At 34.5% G+C, this 22,867-nt stretch overlaps 1 protein-coding gene across 1 annotated transcript in view; it reads left to right on the top strand.

Moving 5' to 3' along the window:
• LOC106478380 (calcium permeable stress-gated cation channel 1-like) overlaps positions 1 to 14,384 on the top strand; it is an 82,410-nt gene extending 68,026 nt beyond the window's left edge. The window contains exons 20-21 of the mRNA XM_022382026.1: positions 6,083 to 6,148; positions 10,241 to 14,384. Of these exons, the coding sequence (XP_022237734.1) occupies positions 6,083 to 6,148; positions 10,241 to 10,423 (249 nt within the window). The 3' untranslated portion in view covers positions 10,424 to 14,384. The remainder of the gene's footprint in view (positions 1 to 6,082; positions 6,149 to 10,240) is intronic.
• Positions 14,385 to 22,867: the final 8,483 nt, after the last annotated feature.

Genomic DNA, 22,867 nt, shown 5'->3' with positions numbered 1-22,867 from the left:
GACTTCATTTTTATTCTATTACCTTGTCTCCATAGTTACTATCTGCAAATAGTCAATAATGTTGTATATCCATTTTATTGTTGTTCTTTCTAAGTGCCGTTATAACACATTTTCATATCATCATTTAGTTTCTGTTGTGCATATATTGTTGTATGGAAGATATTTTAAAGTGATTCATCAGGTGGAAAACGAAGTTTTATAATAATGGAATTTACGAAAAATGACCCGAAAAATGGCGCTAACTCGGTAACCCTTGGCCTGATTTTAACGAAACTTGTTTTATTCTATTTCTATTCTCATTTTATTACAAATATGGTGCTATTGTGCACCGTTTTTGCTGTATTTAATTACAGACAAGCACACACACAACAAACAATCTCAGAGTTTTAGTAGTATATAGATAACTGTTTGTGCATAGTGGGTGTGGTTATAAACATATCCCATTCTAACTGATCATAAAGAAACCTCAGGTAGAATTGAAATGTCTTTTTATGAAGGGGAATACCCTTTCTTGTGTGGGTACAAATTCACTTATCAAGGTTCTAGAGGGAGACATATATGTACCCATGACTGATTCTGTAACCACCAGATCACTATGAAAGTATACGTACTATAACTTTTCGTGTAGTAAGTGTATCTTCACAGATTTGACAAGTTTTTGGTAAACATTTTTTGTATTAAAAAATTCAGACTTTTTAAATTAAGTATTTTTTATTAAAGATTTGTCTGTGAATGTATAGAATCAGAACACAACTCAGACTCTGGCTAGTCTAAATGCAAGGTGATTTTCATTTTAAGATTAAAAATACTTTTTTATCTTGCAAATTTCAAATTTAATTTGTATAACCTCTAAAACCTTCAAAATGAATATTTCAAGTTTTTTTCCAGTCAAATTTCATATTTTATTTATTTTCTCTAGCATAATGCTGTATGATTTGACTGACCATTTAACCAACATAAAAAAATACAAAATAAATCATAAGTTCTGTGATGATACCTTACTTCTACTCATATATTAAGCTTTTTCCAATTTTGTGCTGCCTTCTTTATGTGCAGTTGTTTTGCTTGCCACTAGCCTTGAGGCTCCCATGTGCTATTGCTGCACTGTAGCATGCAACAACTCTCTACAAATAGGAGTGCAACACACCCTCCTAGTGCAGCTGACTCTCTCAATACTGATTGTTCAATAATCATTTCTTGATTTGGCATTTATGCATAATGATGTCTTTTTTTTCTGCTCCCAAACTTTTCAAATACAGGTGTTTTTTTTTTGTAGAATTATCTACTAAGGCCTGTTTTGGAACTATTTATTGTTGAATTTTCATTTTCCAACATTTTCTTCATTTATAGATTTTATAGCCTTTTATTTCTTCATTATTATTTCATGAGTCTCAGTAACATCCGCTTTGTTTGGTGTGAGATAACAAGACATTGTTCATGCTAGCCTAACACTTAAATTGGCATTGACTGTTGAGGAAGTGATGGCTTTTGTGTGGCAGATGGTGGAGTCTTTCATGTGGCCTGGACCTTATTTTGTATATGACATACCTCCACCTATGTTTCTCCTTTGTGATGGAAGGGATTTTGCCATTTTTTTTGTCCCACCACCTACTTTTCTCTAATCTTATACCAATGCTGTCTTGAATCTACCTCAGCCTTTTTTTTTGTAATTTTGTAGCTGGGTTTATTAGGTATGATTCTTATTTTATGTTTTTTACTTCCTCTCCAGATATACAAGTCTATAGTTGATTACTTTTACCACAACTTTGTTGCATGCATGACTTGTTCTCCTTCCTTTGTTACCTCATATGACTAGGTATAATTTCATGCTGTATTACCTTTCTTTGACTCCATAACTCTGGAGTCTTCAGTCAGATCCTTTGTCTTTTGTTCGTCTTTCTTTGGCTTAATTTTTCTCACCTTCTTTCCATGGTCATTCATTAATCTTCTCTGTGATGACATGTTTATCTTCCTCAGCCTTATCACTTCGTATTTGATTAATCTGTTGCTAGGGTTTATTGGGGCATGGTGCCTTTGTTACTCAAGTGCTTTTGCCTCCTTTTTATCTCATATGCTTTCATCTGGCTCCTTTCATCTGCCATTGTGATTTTAGTTGAGTGCTTGTTTCTCTGGAGTTGCATGTTTGGGATGCATGCCAATGCTCTTTCCTGTCCCCACTGGTTTCCTGTGCACCTTCTTTGCCTCTTTCTGTCTCCTGTCCTCCTGTGTCCTATACTCTTCCTGTTCCCACTTCCCATTCCTCTGTTCTCCCTCTGCTTGTAGACTTCAGTGATTTCAGTCTTGCTGGTGACTATCCTATAAGCTCAGGGTCAGTTGGGCTTATTTAGTTCAGTTTATGCACCTTTGCTTTCCATTTGCAGCTGATTGTTGGGCACTGATCTTGTTTCTTGTCAATGTCAGTCCAGTGATGGACCTAATGGCTAAAGAGGGCATCATACAGGTTTCTTATCCTTCTCTAGAATTTTATTCCCATATTTTTCAGTTTGCATCTCCACAAGGCCTAGCCTTCTCCTTTTATTTTGAGGGACATGAGCTGTTAGTTTTCCATGCCATTTCCTCTCTTTCTCTCATTGTTTCGGAGGTTCTCTCTCTTTTGGAAACTTGGGCTTCCATGGAATCCCATATTCTTGGATCATGCTCATTTGTGACATCTACAATGGACTCTGCATGATCATTGGATCCTTGCTTGGGATCCTTTGTCCTTCATCATTATCTTTCCTCCTTCCTTATTTAAAAGCTTTACCTGGTGATTTGATACAATCAAAACCATAGAGGGTGTTCTCATCTGTGTCTCCATCTGTTTCCAGATGCCTCCATGATAAGATGGGGGAGGGCATGTCTTGACTCTCAGGTGAATTTGGGTTGATGGTCCCATGACAAATCATCCCTTCATATCCATCTCTAAGTGCTTTTGGCAGTACATTGATCTTTGGATCATTTTCTTGTGATGGTTCGTGAACATCTAGCGATCCAAACAGTCAAATCTACAGTAGTCTCCCATACGTACTGCCAAAGAACACTCAGTCTCATTCTCTTTGTTTCCACACTCTCAACCTTCTTTTCTGGGCCCATTCGTTACAAATACATCACAGATTATCTCTTGAGGCCAGACAAGGTAATACCTTTGGAGTGGTCCTTTGATCCTCTGGTGTTCCAATGGCTGTGCTTTCATCTGGGCATTCCTCTTTTAGATGCTTTTGTCACTTATCTAAACACCATACTTCTTATTTTTTGGCCCCCTGTTCTTCATTCCTCAATTCTTGCATTCAGAATGCAATTCAGTCAGAACTGGTCCAACCTTTTTTCTTCTTTGTGGGATCTCCTTCATTAAGGATACTCTGTGATGAGTCCTACTGATAATTCCATGCTGGCCAGCTCAGCTGTGGTTTTTTCTATTGAACCTTCTCTGGTTCTCTCCTTTCCTCCTCTACATCTGGCATGATCCTTTCTCCTTCAACGTCACTCATCCCTTGCAAGACGTTCCAGATTCTTTAAACGTGTAGCCGCCATTCTTTCTCATTCTGTTTGTTCTTCCTCCTTATGTGGATCCCATTTCTCCACATAGAATGTGAAGCACCATTCTGTTGAAAGCTCTTGATTTTACAATGTTCACAACACTCACAGCACCTTGTAGTACTTTGTTTGCTTTGGGCTGAAATTGCTTTGAAGCTAGTGCTTCCCTGTGTATGATGAAATGTGTAAATGTTACACCTAGAGCAAGAACACTTACTTTGATTTTGAACCATTTCCTGTTTCTCATAAATACAGTTGTCCCATCAGTGCATACCCAAACACAATTAGTCTACAAAAGACTGTTTGTGGTGAAAAATTTGTTAACAAGAGAGAAGATGGCTTTTAGTGTAGCTCTCCCTTCCAGTGCTTAGTAAAACAGAAACTCTTCACACTTTTACTCTTCAATACAGTATTGTTCCAATCCCAGAAGCTGTATGGCAAATGTTGGACTGTTCTGGATGTGTGTTATCATTTCCATTTTTATGTCAGCAGAGAATGTATCTATACACCTCCTGCCAGTGCCATGTGAAAATAGGATGAACTTGAAGGCCTCACCATACCTCTCTCCAAGCATGATCTTACACATTTTGGGGCAGCAGGAAGAACTTATGTCTCTCCTATATTGTGGCTAAAGAAGCTTTCAAGTCTTTTGATAGAACAGTGATCTGCTTTTCAAGCAAGCTGTTTTGCCCTTTCAGTTGTTTTACTTGTCCCTTGAAGAATTTAATAAAATAAATATTTAAACATTGCACTAGTGGTGTTTAACTCTCTCAATATGGGCTCGGTCAAGATTAGCTAAGATTTTATGCTATTCTAATTGGTATAACATAAATAAAAAGTAGTTTAATAAAAGTTTGAATGTAAAACACTAAAACCTTGTGTCATGCACAGTAAAGGATACCTGGGGTGATAGGGTTAAACAGTGTAAGTGGCTATTTTTTGCTAAATTAATCAAATCTCTTCTTTAGCTAGTGGCAAAAATAATGTACACAGAGAGATAAAACAATAAATACAATGTAGGTTTAATGAAGTTAGTAGGGGGGAATGAAATATTAAACAGGTTCAGGGATGACTGATCAACTTTCTTCCATTATCAAATAATGCAAAACAATCAGTGGTTTGAGGGACAAGTACCTTGTTTCACAATATACAGGCTTCAAATTATTGCCAGTAAATAGGGCTGATGATAGGGGGTGGCAAGGGCGGCAGCTTCTCCGGGGTCGGGGTCTGTTGGGGGGACCTGGCAGTAGGATATCCCAAAGCTCAGTAGAAATGCATACTACTTAATGAACTGAAATGGCTACTGCTTTTTTTCATTGATTCATGAAGAAATTTGTCACCTAAATTTATTTTATGAAAAATCAACAAAAGTTAATAAATAGAATGAAAGGGGGAGCCCAATGATGTTACTGACCCTGGGGCCTGGACTGGCTCTCGACATCCCTGCCAGTAAACAGTGAGGTGTGGTGTTTTGAGACAGCCAACAGCCATTACCCAGAAAAAAAAATATTAGATTTCCCATGTCTAGAATGAGAAGACTTTTGCCGATTTGTTTAAAATTGTTTGAATTCAAAACTATTTGTGTACGTAAGAGGTTAATTCCATGCTGAAAAGTAAGAAGAAAGAGAGCGAAATACACAACATTTCAACTGTGTATCCTCTCTTTCTATTTACTTTTAAATGTAGAATGAACCTCTACTTGTTCCTTTTGTAGCCTGCACACTGATGCAGCTTCCCACTCTAACCTTTTGTGTACATATTATTCATGTCATTTTTCCTGTGGTAATTGTTGCTACACTATATTTATTACTTGATAGTATTAATATTTGTAAGGTAGTTTTTGAAACTTCTTTATTTTTGAACTTGTACTTTCAGATATCATTTATATGCTTCAGGGGCACACTCCATAGTTTTCCATCATGGGGCCAGCCAATGAAACTTAAGTCTACTTTTTTGTAATGATAGTACTAATACATCAAACTAGTTTTATTGACTTCAGATATGCACTTAAAAACACAAAATAATAACATGCAAAGAGCAAATGTTCTATAATTATTATAATTTAACTGCCATTCTAACTAAGGCATAAGTGCCTTAAAATAATTTCTTTAGATGTTTGATCTGAACTTGGCGATAACAACTTTCAAACTGTAGTTGAAATAGCTAAAAAAAATCTTTTCTGAGAACAAGAAAGCATCTTACATCATTTGGTAAATTAAAACTTTGTATTTTTATTGGTTATAAATGATGTAATAGCAAATGTCTAAAAGAATTACTGGCAATTTTAAAAGAAAGGATGTAATAGGAGGGTGTAGCAGATGGGTTTGACTTTTTGGTTTATATCTCCATAAACAAAGAAGATTGAAGGCTACAGAAATTAGATTGTTCCTTAATAGTATCTATACTATAATGAGTAATTTACATTAAACTTAGGACATCATAGATGGGTGATGAAGAGTCTGTATTATTTTTGTCAGGTAAGTGGATGTCAGTGCTGCTATATTTTAAGCAAAACACAAGTAATTTATATTTTGCTTTTATTATACAGAAGCTGATAAGAAGACCAATTTCTCACACTATGATCACTAACCATTCCCCAACAGAAGAACCTCAAGTAAGTGAATCACATTCTTTAAAGAGAAAAATATTTAGTACTAGATATATTCGTAGTGTATCATTTATTTTAAAATCTGTGTTAATTGCAATTTATTTATTGTGATTGCTTCATAAATTATAGATGGCCCCCCAGTGGTACAGCGGTATGTCTGTGGAGTTACAACGCTAGAATCTGGGTTTCGATACCCGTGGTGGGCAAAGCACAGATAGCCCATTGTGTAGCTTTGTGCTTAATTCACAAAAACAGTCTCTCATAAATTATGGAATTTTTAGTAAAATTTCTTTGTTTCAGATAGTGGTTTAAAGTAACTGAGATTCAATTTTAAAACTTATGTAACATTGTCTTTTGTTTCTCAGTTATATTTGCTTAATATTTATTATGATGTGAAATTGTTGAAAATATTATCTATGGTGATTCAAGTACTGTGTCTAGAGGTTTTTATTTTGCAGTATTTATTGTTCTAGGTTCTTAAAGGTATAGAGTTTATTCTGTGTATATAAAATTTCATATAGTTAATTGACTCTTATGTCAGTATTTTATGAAGTTAATAGTTAATTAACCTTTCACTATCAGGTATGTCAGTGTGACATACTTGGCTGCTGCACTTTTAGTGAAACGTGGTATATCCTGATAATTAGGGCACTTGATTTTGAACCTGCAGCTTGTGGGTTTGAATTCTGTCATTAAATATGCACATTCTTTCAGTCATGGGTTTATTATAATGTGAAAGCCAATCCCACTATTTGTTGGTAAAAAGTAGCCCAAGAATTGATGGTTGGGGTGTTGCTAGCTGTCTTTCTTCTGATCTATTACTTCAAAATTAGGGATGGCTACTGCAGATAACCCTTGAGTAACTTTGTGCAAAGTTCAGCAAAAAAATAAACATTACACGATCCTTTAGTGCTTTTTCAAAACACTAGTTGTGAAAATAACTTGAAAAAGATTCCTACTTTGATTTAATTGCCTTTTGTTGTTTACTCATGAAACTGAGAAATGATGTAAACTTGGCATGTTTGTAGGATTTATCACTCCTTCCTCTGGTTCTTCTCTTCGGAGAAGTACTTCTTATTTGTGTTAAAATTTTCACTGAATCGTACATACTTGAATGCTATAGTTTCCATTCTCAGGTTTGTGGCATTTCAGCTTGATAGCTATTCGATGAGTAAGGACACCAGTTTCATCTCTTCTAAAAGTATTTCAAAGTACATGAAAAAATCACTGCTTTTCTGTGGAATGAAAATACATTGATACATAGGGTGTATTATCCAAAAACTAGTTCATTACTGATGTTGTCCTGTCCATTAGTGGAACACCAGCATTATCACTGAAGAATTACAACTTAATCATTTTACACATTTGAAAATGTAGTAATTTTATTACATTCAAAAATTACATTATTTTATAATCCTATATAAAAAGAAAATGTTCTGATTGAGAAAGAATTGTATTACAACATAAAAAAATGTGTAAACTTCATACAAAATATTTCAGCTTTAAGAAGATATGTGTGAAACTGTTTGGCACAAGATATATACATGTTGAATTTGACACTGACAGTCCTTAAAGACACCATCATCTGAAACCTTGATACATTGTTATAAAGCTTACTTTGAATGAATTATGCGTGATTGAAAAAAAGTGTAAATTATAACAAAAATGTGCTCCAAGCCAAAAAAAATTACATCAGTTGCATTTGTGTTGTGACTGGTGCATAGTTCTGTCTTCAGTGTTTTTGTGTTTAGTTTTCCCAGTTTATTGTAAATCATAAGTAGATATAGTTGTATTTTAAACTGGCTGTACTTGTTTAACATGCGTATTATACACCAGTATTTTTTTAAATTAACACAGATAGGTAATTTACCTTGGTTAGACTATGTCACTAATGATAGAAGATGCATCTGTATAAATTTCGTTTGACAAGAACTAACAATGTGGTTATAAATTGATTTTAGATAATACCTGAAGATTATGTTTTTATTGAAATGAATAAAGATAAGGAAATGGTGTTTATGGTGTGGTTAGGTTAGTTGCTTGAAAAACACTTAAAACTTGTGAGAGAAAAATTTTGATATTAAATGTATCAAAAAAAATTATTATACTCATTTAGGAATGTACAAATATAGCTACTGAAAAAATAAAGTAATTCAAGTGAAAATGTAAATAAGATGAGAGAACTAGAGCTGGGTGGTAAGTGGTATTTGCTAATTGATTAATTGATGGGCTTATAATCGATTACACTCAATTAATCAATTAGTACACCATAAAAGTAAAAAGCAACAACAATAAAAAAAAAAACTGGAATGTGCTTGCCATCTTAACTTTTTAAGCCACTGCATTATTCTAATGTTGTATTCATTTTCTCTTTTTCTTTTTTGTTATTTTAGTTTTTTAAGTAGTTTTCAAATTACGCTTAGTTTAATATGATAGATATCTTATGAAGGGCACCATTTGCAACTTTGCAAAAAAATACATTTTCTCTCGAGCTTTATGGATATTTTCTACTTTGAGGGTGTACTGCTAATGTCAACTAAATATCACCACACAATTGCCATTGCTTGTTTTTAAAATATGCAATATTCCCTCAATGATCTTCTATAAATTAAATAATGAAAACATGTTTTACTCTTAAGATAAGGGTAATAATATTTTTATTTAAAACATGCCATGATTAAGCTTTAAAACAGATGTAATTTAACACACAAACCAGACTGCTCTTAACACTACTGATAAATTTATATTACTTTCATTGTTTTTCTACTTGTATCTACACAATAATTGTAACTTTAGTAATAAAATCAGTTTGAAAGATTACAATTTATTATTATTATTATATACATATCTGGTATGTTGACTGAGTTTTGGTAGCAAACTATTAAAGATTTTATTAATGCCTGCCACATAATATTATATGTAGATATACATTTGCATATGTTCAGTCTTTAGCAAAGTTTTTAAGATTTGTTTTGTAAGTGTGGAAGTTACCACACATGATTTGTTAAAGAAAACATAGTACAGAAAGTTTTGAACTGTGTAAATGAAGCTGAAATTTTTGGCATAGTAAAAACATTTCATCTCACTTGTGTGTAGGTAGAAGAACATTCAGTGAAGTGAGAGAAAACATTAGTTACTGTAGTCTGAAACAAGTTTGGATTAAAAGCAGGATGAACTCGAATTTCTCATGCTTTAACACTGTCATAATCAGTCAAATATCAGAAATTTAACAAAAGCTGCACTCACCCATGGCTCCAGACTTTTCAGACACCTTGTACATTAGAATTGTCAGGGATTTTTTTTTCGGAGGGGGGGGGGGCATATAATATATCTTGTTCCAAAGCTTTATTTTTTTTATCAAACTTACAATCTTGAATCTGTCACTGGTTCATAATATGTGTATCTCTAACTAATAATAATTAATCAATTAATGCATTCACTGCAGCTTGAACATATAATTCCCAGTGCTCCCACCCCATAAAATTGTGACTGGGACAAATGTTTCCCATTGTTGATACTGTTTACACCTTCCCCTGCTGGGTCCAGGTTCATCATTTTGACTATCATCACTAGATGGAGAGCTAGCATCCTCTTGTCTCATTGCCTCTTCATCATCATGCATTTGAACACCACCTGACTCATTTTCACTATCTTCTAAGCTATCTGAGTCAAGGGCATCAAGCATATTTACATAGTAATTAGAGTTACTACTTGCCACTCTAGCGATGTGGGCAAAGTCAGCATGCAGTTGTCATACATTCTGCTTAATCATATTGTTGGTTACTGAAGGCCTGAGTGGAAAACATTGAGGTAAACCAAATATTAACATTAGGTGGTATGCTAATAAATACTTTCCAACTCATTTTACTCCCGAGTGACAATTTTGAAAGTCAATAGGAAACATTTGTCTCAGTCGCAGTGTGAGGGGATGGGAGCACTGGGAAATATACGTCCCAGCTGCAGTGAAAAGGTTAAAAAATAAAGTGTAAAATTTTAATACAAGCAAAATGCTATAATTTATAGTTTTTTTTTAATGAATATTTTCATAATACATGCAGCAACTAATTTATTTTACTGGTACCATTGCTATACTTACAGACTTATGTACCCACTGTGTTAAAGATGCAGTCCTCCAGAGCTGATGTATACAGTACAAACAATGGTCGAACATATGGAACCAGTGAAAACAGTGTTTCTGTAACACCAGATGTGGAACAGGTAGGCCTAGGCCAAGAACTTGCACAGCTGGTCTATATCGAACAACCGTATCAACGTTACTGATATGTATTTAAATCATACCTGAAAGAATTTTTTATTCATAACATTAATGAATATTGATGCCAAGGAAATTTTTTTTCATACTTCTCTATTTTCTAAATAATATAATTTTCGTGCACCCCAAGAGTAGTTTCAGCTACAGTTTTTAAGCACAATTTTGTGGTTATACTATGTAGGTGTTGGTCATATCAGCAAGGCAACTGTAAATGCTTCAGAGGTGATAAATATATAGCATTTAACAATAAAAAGCTGTTTTTCATAGCTTAAAAGTCACTTGTATATAGTGTAACATGTTTTAATTTGAAATGTTAATAAAAATAGTAAGATAGACTAGTTGTTTTTACCATACACAAATTATGAAGGTTCAATAGACTTTATTATGATACTTCTAACTTTATGTTTGTAATCAGGCAAGCTAATTATTTCTTTAGTTCCACATTTGTTGTGTTCAAATCTTCTAAGGTCTTGAGCTTTGTTTATCCAGAGTTCCAATTTTTCCTTTTCTAACACACGCCTTTATCTTCAGGCCACCATGTTTTTGCATTTAATTGTGACAAATGAATCTCTACTTTTGTTTTTAGATTAAAACATACTTTGAATTTCTTGAGCATTTCTACACCAATATTGGCACAGTAATTGTAAAATAAAATATAATATTGAAATAAATTATTAAGTGTTATAAACATATTAAAAGTATAGCTACTGTGTAGTTTTTTTGTAGGCATTCCTGTTAAAGTTGTGTAGGCTATTCTTATGAAAGTCATTTGTGAGTTGCAATTCACTAAATTTTCTTTTGTATTTGTTGCTTAAAATATTTGATTTTATTCAAAGTTTACTTTTGCTATGTATTACAAGTTCACATTATCATCATTGTTTAGAAGGTTTATTACAAATTCCACAGGTGTTCAATGCACTACAGTAAGGGCTGTCTATTCCAAAGTCTGGATAGAACATGTTCTTTGGTGTTATACTAAAAATAACGTTGTTTGGTTTTGTAAGTTATCCTATAATTGTGGAACAATCTCAAGTAAAGTTGGTAAACTAAGACGTATAACTTTGTAAACCTTCCCACCATAAGTGAAGGCTCTTGTCTTCAAAATTGAAAATATGTTGAATTGTTTAGCTTTATAACTTCACTATCATTGGAAGGGTGCTTTTTTGTGACATTGGTACATAATGTTTGTGTTACTAAAAAGGAGAGGCAGTTTCACAAATACCGGAGACCATATTACATACCTTCTTAAGATTTTAAAGATTTTCAGAAAATTTCCTTCCATTTCTTCTTCCTAATAGAGAGCAAGCTTTTGAAAAAATATGTTAGATATTTTTAAATTATACCAGTATTGAGAGAAAGAGAGATAGTCTTTTTTAAAATTATGAATGGATTACATTGTATCAGAAATTACCAATGCTTTTACAAGTGAATAAATTACTGCTGTATGTTTAGGTTTTTATTAGTCTAACTTTTTTGATTTGACAAGTAAAATACTTAATAATTGCAAGGTAATTATGAAGAAAACCCCATATTTAACAATATTATATCAAATACCATGTGGTTTGGAGAGGAATGAAATTTAACCAAAGACGCATTGAAAATCAAACATTTATTCAGGATTGTTTGTTCATGGTACAGGTTTTTCAAAACCATAATGTGCTATAAACTAGCATTGTTTCTATTTCTCTTTTAACATTACCAGAATGATACTTTAAGTGAAATGCATGTCAATCTGTAAGATTTTGTAAGGATAGATGAACAATTTAGAACAGATGATAATTGCAGTAGCTTCATTTAAGGAAAGGCTTGGCATGCTGATTGAGAATAATGGAAGGCATACTTGAACACCTTAATAGTTTGTGAAATGTCTGTACTATGTCCAAAGTTTATTGTATAAAATATATGATTCTCTTTTTGTTTCTGTGGAAATTAGTTCCTTTATGAGGAGTAATTTATGATTTAATCTTTTTAGATATGATTTTTTCTTGTCACTGTGTATTTTGTGTAGTAATAGTATTGTAGTATTTTCTTTTCACTAATGTTAAGCCTAATAGAATGTTGCTGTTATGTTACGGTTATTTACTACTATCTCTCATGGTTTTTACATTATCGTTTTAGTTTTGTGCCAGTTATAATGTATTAGGATGCAGAATACACTTTGATAGTATGAACACCTTAATTGAGAAAATGAATTGTGACATTTCTAGAGTGATCTGGCATGCACATGATTATACAGACTTTGGTATATTTGTCATAATTAAACTTATCAGCAGGAATAACTTCATATCTTGGTAATACCAAATTTTATCTGGCAAGCAGAAAAATAAAGAAATTTTAAAAAGATAATATGTGGTTTTCTTCTTAGTTTTATATATTATTCTCGCATCCACTTTTAAATTTCTTAGTGTTTCTGTTAAAATATTGCAGTTTGGTTGAGATAATTGGAACTTTTCAGTTACATTCTTGTATCTCTTGTTTGTAAGGTAAATTGATAGGTGCCCCAAAACAAGTTGTTCATTATTAAACTGCATTTGATGATTATTAAATGGCTTTTATAGAAATATTTATGTATGAGTAACTGTGATATGGTGAAAATAGTTTGCATACATTCATATAAAGGGACCAGACTAAAGTGCTGTGTACAATGTGAGCATGACTTGGTTGTGACTGACCAAATGTAAAAGCTTGTCCATGCCACAGGATAGCAGTCAAACTTATCTTGCACAAGTTGTTTTTGCTGGAAAGTTTAAATTGTAAAAAAAATAATTTGCATACAATTCATTTTTGTCAAAGGAATTATGAGGTAGCACTACGTAAAAATACCTAATGACTCGGGATGCAATAAAACCAGAGTAATGATAAATGATATCTAGTTCTTTAGGAAAGCATTGGTCTTGTTTTATGAACTGTACTAGCAACAAAAAACAAAAAAACTTTCATCATGTAGCACCTGTTGTTATTAATTTGGCTGAAGTCTTAAGAGGGAGTAGTCATTGAAATGCCAGTAGTAATGTTTGATGTGAGCTGATAATTTTATATGGCAAAATTCATTGTAATTTAGAACAATCAGACAAAGTAGTATGGTAACATTCTTATTGAGAGTACTTGAATTAAGCAATGTGAGCAATGGCTTTTCTGACCTAGTGCAATTGATTTGGGTACTGAGACCACCGTAAAGAGATTGGACATTAATTAAATTCATTGTGTTGTAGTGTGATAAGTTTTAAGAACAGTGGAAATACTCCCAGCTGACATAAACAGCTAAGAAACTGATGATATTAGATATTATGCTGTAGTTTGACACTACATATAGACAGGTTTATTGTTGGAAGAAAATGTCTTGCATTTATATCTGGTAGAAGAATAATTGCTTGTTATTCAGCATAGACTGTTAAAAACACTTTGAATTCTTCCAGAAAAGGAAATATTATGGGAAATTACACAAAACCTAGTCACAAACCAGTCCAATTAAGAGCATTTTCTGTCCAAGAATAAGTAAATTTCTCAAAACAGTTTTGGTAAAACTAGGACTATTTTAGATCGTTAATCTATAGTTTCTTTATCATCTAACAATATGGATCTAATAAGTGTTTATGTTAACACTTTTTTAATTAGACTTAAGTTTTCAGTTTTCATGTAAAGACAGTAAATTTGAATCTTTTTAGTTCTTTAACCTTTTACAATTTGTATTATTTTGGTTTGTCTTGTAGTATTCGATGCAATCCTATTGTAGTAGTTGTTGCTGAATAGCTTTAAAAGGAATTAGAATATATGTGGGTGTGGTATTTATTTTTTATATTTTTAGTAACTATAGATGTATTTATATGTATCAATTAAGTATTTATTTTGCATTTGTTTAATATATAGTATTACATTATCTAATTAAAACCTTGTGTAAAGAAAAAATCAGTGTATTTTGTAAGTAATCTACTTTTTGAGCTATATTTTTATTTCTTCAAAGCTATAAAACATCAAATAATTTCTATACCTTTGTATGACATGCGTCCATTTGAAGTAACGTTCATACTCTATCTGATATAAACTATAATTCAGTATAGTTTCAACTGAAAGTTACATGTAACTTTCAATTTACAACAAACAAAAGATTAAAGTACTAGAAAGTTTAACATTGTTATGAGGCTCACAAATACTGTAGAAAAGTGTATTACTCTTTATGTGAATTTTGAAAATATTCTCTTGAAGATACAAGGACAAATTTTATACTGTAGCTCCCCCCCTTTTTTGCTATCTGCAGTTTATATTAACTTGCTTGGTACTGTTGGATGGTCTTGCAACTGTTGTAGAGATAATCTTTAAATGTTTTAAATGTATAAATATCACAAAAACATTGAATTTGTTTAATATAGAAATAATGTACAAATACGAGATTTTAGCACTGATATAATACAGTAATGCAATCATGTTGTAATTGCTTTAAAACTCTAAAGTAACTCACTGTTTTTAGTTTGTGTTTTTCAGTCTCTGTATTTTAAGAATTATGTGAATGTAATTTCTGGTGGTATGCCAATAAAGTCACAATAAAGGTTTTCTGTATGAGAAGATTGTGTGTGTTGGAACAAAGCAGCCCATTAACAAAAGGTTGATTCTGACCGACTTCTAAATAATAAGGCTAGTTACTTACTCATACAGAAACATGTTTCACATTTTTCTTTATCTGAAGTATCATAAAAAATTTTCGACATTTTTCCCGAGAATTTTTTTTATACTTATTGGGTGTTTTGTTCTAGATTTCATTATTCCTATTGCATGATCAATACTTTAATTCTTATTGATTAATACATTAAGATTTTGAAATCCCTAAATGCATATATATAAAAATTTAATTCATTAAAGATTGGTCAAGCATGGATATTCCGAACACAATTTTTCAGGGTACACTATTATAAAAGTTATTGTATTATGCTGAGAAATTACTTGTTTACATCAGGAATGAGAGTGGCACACACTAACACACAGAACATGACGATTCAACTTTCTATTGGCCCGGCATGGCCAGGTGGTTAAGGCACTTGACTCCCAATCTGCAGATCACAGGTTCGAATCCCCATCACACCAAACATGCTAGCCCTTTCAGCCGTGCGAGCATTATAATGTGACAGCCAATCCCACTATTTATCAGTAAAAGAGTAGCCCAATAATTGGCGGTGGGTGGTGATGACTAGCTGCCTTCCTTCTAGTCTTATACTGCTAAATTAGGGACAGCTAGCACAGAAAGCCCTTGTGTAGCTGTGTGTGAAATTCATAACAAACAAACAAACAATCAACTTTCTCTAACTCTTTCACTTGTATTAAACAGTGTTATTCCAAATGTGCTATTGCATCTCTGTGTTCAAAATTTAGTTCCAATAGTCTTAAGTGAAAGTATAACACTATAGAGAGGTTGAGTACATCATATGAAAACAGTTGTGGAGCTTCACCTCGTTGTTATAGTCTGTCACCACGTCCGGTCGTGCTATGTCCGATGACTGTGCATCTTATAAATAGTCCTGCAGCATAGGATCCATTGTAAAAGGCTGGTTTGTAAGACTATCATGTTCAAACCATATGCCCTCATCCCTGTGTATCTTCCATACTCAATCTAGTGTACATGGAGAATTGTTTCTCAGTACTCGTTTCAGCACTATAGTCGTGCAGAAACCTGTAGATGCTGTGTCTGGAAACTTGTCTGGTATGTCTTCATATACAATAACATATACAGTAACTTTTCGTTACTGAAATTCTTCTTGAATATGTGTTGTACTGTTGCCTGTGGACTTGTTTTGTCACTGACATTTGTGTTGTTGTATTCTAACCTGTTACAAGACACTACACTTTACTTAACATGACTGGGGGTGCAACTTGTATGTATGTATCTATGGATAGGCCTGGCATCCCAGGTTGATCTATATTCCTTTGTTTCCAAGTCATTAATTATCAAGGATATCCTCGTCTTGGAAACTCTAAATCCTCGACTTGAACGCATCTTTTCAAGATATTCTTCATGTAGGAAATATTCCTGTAAAGTTATGCATGCTATGTAGAAGTTGACAGTGATCTTTTCTACAGGCAGATCATGAGATATCTCAAGGATACAAACTGCCATATTTTTCAAGGGGAATGACCAAACAGTGATATAGGTAGTGCTTGTGCTTTGGAAGAGATGGCATTATAGAATTCTATATATAAAGCTCAGCTCTCGCACTTCAACCTCTCTTTTTCTAAAGCTCAAGACCTAAACTTGGAAAAGAAAGTTCAAGCTCTTTCTTTAACCAATAAAATATTTTTCCAAAATTTAATTATTAAAGTTAATGAGTTCTTCATAAACCTCTTATGAACTTCTTAGGTTACTCTAGTTCACTTGTTTTTGACTGTTAAGAAGATGTTGTTTCACTGTGTTTTAAAGTGTCCAGTTTCCTTTATTGTTCAAATTCAGTCAAAGTCAAGGAATTCAGATTGATCCAAAATACATTTTCTGTTAATCTGTAAAGCTTAGCTGATCACTTTTAGGGGAAATCATTGCAACTGAAAATACCTTGGAATAGATAGGGAAGAGGAAATTTTGGTGCCATGAAAATTTTTTTTCTATTTTTCTCATGCTCTTCTCAACTCTTGAGTTATTAAGCTTTAAGCAAGCTTTGTACTTAAATAAATAGTATTTTCCATCAGTTGAAGTTCTTATGACCAATAGGAAGAGTTAGTCACTGAGGGGAAATGGTTGCATGAAAGAGTAGTCAGATCCCAGATAGGTCTTCTCTCTTAAATGTCAGTTTCTTGCCAATACAAGTTTTTTCTTGTTGCTGCCTCAGAAAGTGGAACTGCTAAAGTATGTTGCACCCAGAATGGCTGATTTAATTCTTCCACTGAAAATCAATCTCAGTGCGAGAAAGACGTGGAGGACTGAGGGTTGTCATAGTAATGTTGCACCTGGCGAGTCCAATACTGAATAAAGTTGTCTCTAAAAATCTTCACGTTTTTGCTTAACAGAGCAAGCCAATCCCAACTCCAGTCAAAAACACGTAATACTAGCTAAGAGAGATTGAAAGTCATGCTTGTGAATGAAGTTTTCCAGTCCAAGCTCTTTTGGCAGTGTTAGATATCTGTTAATTGGAGATACTATTAATTAAGTTGTGTTTGTAATTCAATGATGTTGAGGCTATCGAATGTTGTGTTTTTAATTCATTGATGCCGAGGCTATCGAAATTTCTAGAAGGCCTTGGTGATAAACATATACATAGTTGCGAACAGACAGAGAGAGTAAAAGTGAAGTCATGTGGAAGAGAAGTTTGGTCTAGAGAAAAGTTAGAAAATGTTAACCATCATGATAGTGAATGGCCTAATGGTTGAGTGAGATTAACAGTTTGAAAGAGATTGGTTTGGTTTGTTTTAAATTTCGTTCAAAGATACACGAGGGCTATGTGCACTAGCTGTCCCTAATTTAGCAGTGAAAGACTAGAGGGAAGGCAGCTAGTCATCATCACCTACTGCCAACTCATGGACTGTTCTTTTACCAATGAATAATAGGATTGACTATCACATGATAGTGCCTGAAAGGGCGAGCATGTTTGGTTGGATGGGGATTCGAACCTGTCACCCACAGTTTGTGAGTCAAGAGATAAGGAGAATAATTTGTCTCGTCAAAGGGGGTTCTAAACTAATTGAAACCACCTGTGTGGATTTTGACAAAAAGCAGATAATTATTGTAAGCACGAAAAATCAGACAATTATTGGAAGTTTAGGATACAATTGCGATATCCCACAGGGCAGTGTAAGTGAACTAAACACTGGTACTATTGTGATAAAAATAGAAAAAAGTAGTTGAGCTTGTCAACTGAACTCTAAAGCAATTGAATTGGCCTAAGCGGAAATTTGACAAGAAGAAGAGAACTGTATAGTATTTAAGATATAAATATGATCTCCATAGTGTAAAGAATTTTTGTACATAAATTTAATTTGTTTCGAATATATATAGTATTTTAAAAACAAGTGGAGTGGCTGCTTTTCGTTCTTTGTCGATTTTATTGTCAACAAGTCACAAACACCTACTGTAGAAGAATTCTCAGCCCAACACACTCGTATATTTACATTACTGTATATACTATTAAAAAGTAGTTTTTGATATTTTGCAAGCCACAGCCAGGATTATACAATGATAAATGGCAGTAGAAGAAAACGTGAATGGCAGTGGAAATAATTAGGCCTACATACGCACAACTGTAGTAGTAGTGCAAATAGTGAGATTACAATCACACTATATAACCATGTAAAATGTTGATAAATGGATAGAAAGAGGAGAGCATCTAGGGTTAAAAGACTGTGAACTACGAGAGTTTGTTAAACAAGAACTAGAGAGAGAGGAGGAGAGGCAGAAGAAAATGAGAGAAAGAAGAGGCTGGAATAGAGAAAATGAGAATACAAATTGAGAAAGAAAAAATGAGAGAGAGAAGAGACTAGAAATAGACAGAATAAGAGCACAAATTGAGATTGCAAAGCTCACCCAACCGAAGGAAGAAGGATCCAAGAATGACAGTGGAGTCAGGGCTAGCCGACCCAAGCTGCCCACATTTGATGAACAGAAAGATGACATAGATGCATTCCTGGAGAGATATGAAATATTTGCCCAAAGTCAGAACTGGGACAAAGTAAACTGGGCAATCTGTCTCAGTCCACTTCTCACAGGAAAAGGCCTACAAGTATATGCATGCATGTTGTCAGAAGATGCCATGGACTATGACAAATTAAAAGTGACTTTACTGAAATGATATGAACTTATTGAAGAAGGTTTTCACCAGAAGTCAGACCTAACACTGAAGAAACTATATTTCAATTTGTGGCACGTCTACGGCAATACTTCACAAGATGGACTGACATGGCCAAGTGTAAAAATAGTTATGAGGGACTGGCAGACCTATTAGTGCATGAACAGTTCATGATTACATGTTCAATTAATATGTCACTGTTCCTAAAGGAGAGAGAGCATGGAGGGAGTATAACTGGCAAGTCCAAAAATATCCAGTTAAATTCGAAACCAGTGATGGCTGACCAGAAGCAAGAGTCTACTAAAGGTGACAGAAGGTGACACATTGCAAAGGAATGCAAGTACATCACTAGCAAGCAACAGCTGAAATCTCAACATAAAGCAGCTGGAGCTATTTACAAAGATGGTGCTGGTAAGAAACAAGAAAAGAGTGACTAGATGTGACAGAATCAAGAAAACACGTCAGATTCGCCACAAAAAAGAAGTGCCAGTAGTGATTGGTGCATGTTACAAATATTGAGAAGTGCTAACAAATCATAATATGCCAATATGTGAAGGCTATGTTGGGGATTAGAAAGTGAAGGCTCTGCGAGACACTGGGCACAGTATTGCAGCAGTGAGATCCAGTCTGGTATCTGATGATCAGATCACAGGCAAGGTATGCCTGTGTGTGCTAACTGATGGGGCATTGAAGAAGGTTCCTATAGGAAAAATATAGGTGGATACTCCATATTATGCAGGAGACCTTAAGGCCATGTGTATCAAGAAACCAATATATGTCTTGGTGATAGGGAAGGGAATATAACAGGTAGTAAAAATTTGAAGGAAGTGCAAAAAAAAAGACCCTTCACCACAGAAACTTTGGGACAGTGCCCGAGAGGAAGTCGGGCACAAGACAAAGAGGAAGCAGAATTACAAAATAGAAGACTGGAAAGGAGTATTGAACCAGACCTATCAAAACAGTTTTACCAGGGAAGCCAAACCCAAAGATAGTCAAAAACACTTCTATAACAAGAAGTTCAAGGGTCGATGTGTCAAAGTCGGACAAAAGGTTTTAGTTTTGCTACCTACAGCCAACAACAAACTCACCCAGTAGTGGAAACTACCTTTCACAGTGCAGGAAGTGGTCCACAGAATGTACTATAAAGTGAAAGTTGATGGAACAATCATGGTCTACCATGCCAATCTGTTGAAGAGGTACTTCGAGAGGAAAGAAGACCTTAAAGGAGCAGCTATGTACGTACAGATGGACATGACAGATGTGGCTGTCATAGAAACAGAATCTGAAGATGATAACTTCGTTATAGAAGATAAGAACCTTTGACAGGCAGCATGTGAGACAGCAGGCACCAACTGATAAAGTTTATGATCCATGGAGTAGTCATGATCCTCTCTGTAATGTAAGGTATACTGCTAGGGTGTTTTGGTTTGATTCTTTTGCAAAGCTACACATAAGAGCTATCTGTGCTCGCCATCCCTAATTTAGCAGTAAAAGACTAGAGGGAAGGCAGCTGGTCAGCACCACTGACTGCCAACTCTTGGGCTACTCTTTTACCAATGAATAGTGGGATTGACCATCACATTATAACACCCCCATGGCTGAAAGGTCGAGCATGTTTTATGGGATGGGGATTCTAACCCACGGCCCTCAGATTGTGAGTCAAGTACCCTAACAAACTGACCATGACACGTCTCTGCTAGGGTGACAAATAAATCGGGAATGGTGAGTTGCCTATGGTACTTCACCCTTCTGTCATCTAAATCTGAATGTAGAGGCCCCGTGTATGTCTACCATAATGTGCCATCAAAATTTAGGATGTCTCAACCTGGTGTTGGCTGAGAATTGGGTATGATTGGGTGCAAAAGAGTAGAAAGACTCCAAGAGTCCTATGCTTGGAAGAACACTGACTATGATACCAGGAGTTGACAACCAATGAGGTGATTGATGTACCTTATTTACCTGTTATACATACTTCTTGGTTTCCACATAAAATGTGCCTGGCTCGGCACTTTGTTTCTCACCCTGGGGAAGGTCTCTTCTGCTACTCAGATCATTTTCCCTTCTCCTAGGTGCCTAGCCAATCAGCATTGCAGCTCAAGTTGGCAGAACTTGTTCTCCAGCTTTACCTCTTCTTTTTAGTACATTTCTTCTTGGTAACACTTTTACCTGGCCCACCAATCATTGTTTACATCAGTGAGAACCTGCTGAGTCATCTTTCACCTAAATCGTTTCTGTTGGTCACCATCAATGGCATTTCATTTCTTAGTCTGGGTCTGATAGCTGGCTGCCTCCCTGCATGGGGAAGCTCCTTGCCTCATTCTGACCCTCCTCCTCAATTATCAGAGGATGCCATCCCACTAACAAGTGAGATGATTCATATTGGTGGCTTTGCAAACAATGGGAATAGCTGTCTCACTTGTTGCCAGGAGAACTCAATTTGGCAGCTTTTGCCAACCAATGGGGGTATCTTCCCACCTGTTGATGAGATAGTCAATGCCAGCCAATGGCATTACACTCCTGGCTCAATAATGGGACATTTCACATATCAGAGATTCCCTGATAATTAGTGGTGTCATCCACCAACTCTCACCATACTGCCTATTGGTAAAACAGCTCGTGATGGTGGAGATCATTCACTGATGGTACATCATGCCTCTCCCCTGTAGGCAGCCTCGACCAGAGTTGGGGTTGTGCATTCTTGGTTGATGAATATCCTACTTTAACACTGTGGTATTCCACAGAGCAGTCATTTAGGCCTGCTAACTGAAGGTTTGCAGAATAGCAGATTATGTAGTATAATTATATTTCTGATTTACACCTGGGATTATCTAGGGAATAGGCTCGACACTAGGTAATTTGACAACAAAAATAATGTTTATTTACACTAAAACAAAACAAAATAAAAGCATGTGTTTGCTCCTGGTAAATGTCGAACTGATAAAAGCAAGATGAAGATTTTATTTTAAAGTGCTTATCAGTTCTGTGTGTCTCCCCTTAAATTAAGATAAACCCTAAATTTGAAGCAAAAATCAATCTCTGAAGAAGAGGAAATTAAGCTACAAAAGATATATTTAAACAAAACTGAAGATCAAGTTTAAACTACAGTTCAAACTTTAGCTAAACTACATGTTAAAATATAAACACATTTATAAAATCTAAATGCTCAAAACTTCCTCTTTAAACTTTAAACACAAACTTCTTTCACTAAGTGAAATTTAAAATACTAAACTTCTCACTTTACACAAGATCCTCAGATTAAAAGTATATTTGTTATACTATGTTACATACAAGGGCAAACCTGGCTTTATATTCAAAACAAAATACACAAATAAAGCCAAGTTTGCACACAAAAAACACCTCACATTTAAGATCTGAACCTAGCGAGAGTTGAGCTCTTGGACGTAACTGCTCCTTACCCATATCTGATTCGCCGACAGGAAATATAACTTTCTATTCTTGTACATCTCATGCTACCTACCTGCAAGAAAGTCGGCTAATTGCCAATTAGCGAATCCACATCTTGCATGCTTTTGAAACAGGGAAGTTAAATTGCTTCTTGAGTAATCTTTGCATTTGAACTAAGGAGTCTGAAAAGCACAATAATCTTGAAAAAAATACTTCTTAACTAAGGGATAGCAGGCATATAGCACTGTTCTGTACTACAACTTCAAGTACAATAGTAAATTTAATGTTCGT

Source organism: Limulus polyphemus, unplaced genomic scaffold, assembly GCF_000517525.1.
Source record: "Limulus polyphemus unplaced genomic scaffold, Limulus_polyphemus-2.1.2 Scaffold10, whole genome shotgun sequence".
In the NCBI taxonomy this organism is placed as follows: Eukaryota; Metazoa; Arthropoda; class Merostomata; order Xiphosura; family Limulidae; genus Limulus; species Limulus polyphemus.
Note: the sequence above shows the minus strand (reverse complement) of the source record. Positions and strands in the feature narration are given on the sequence as shown.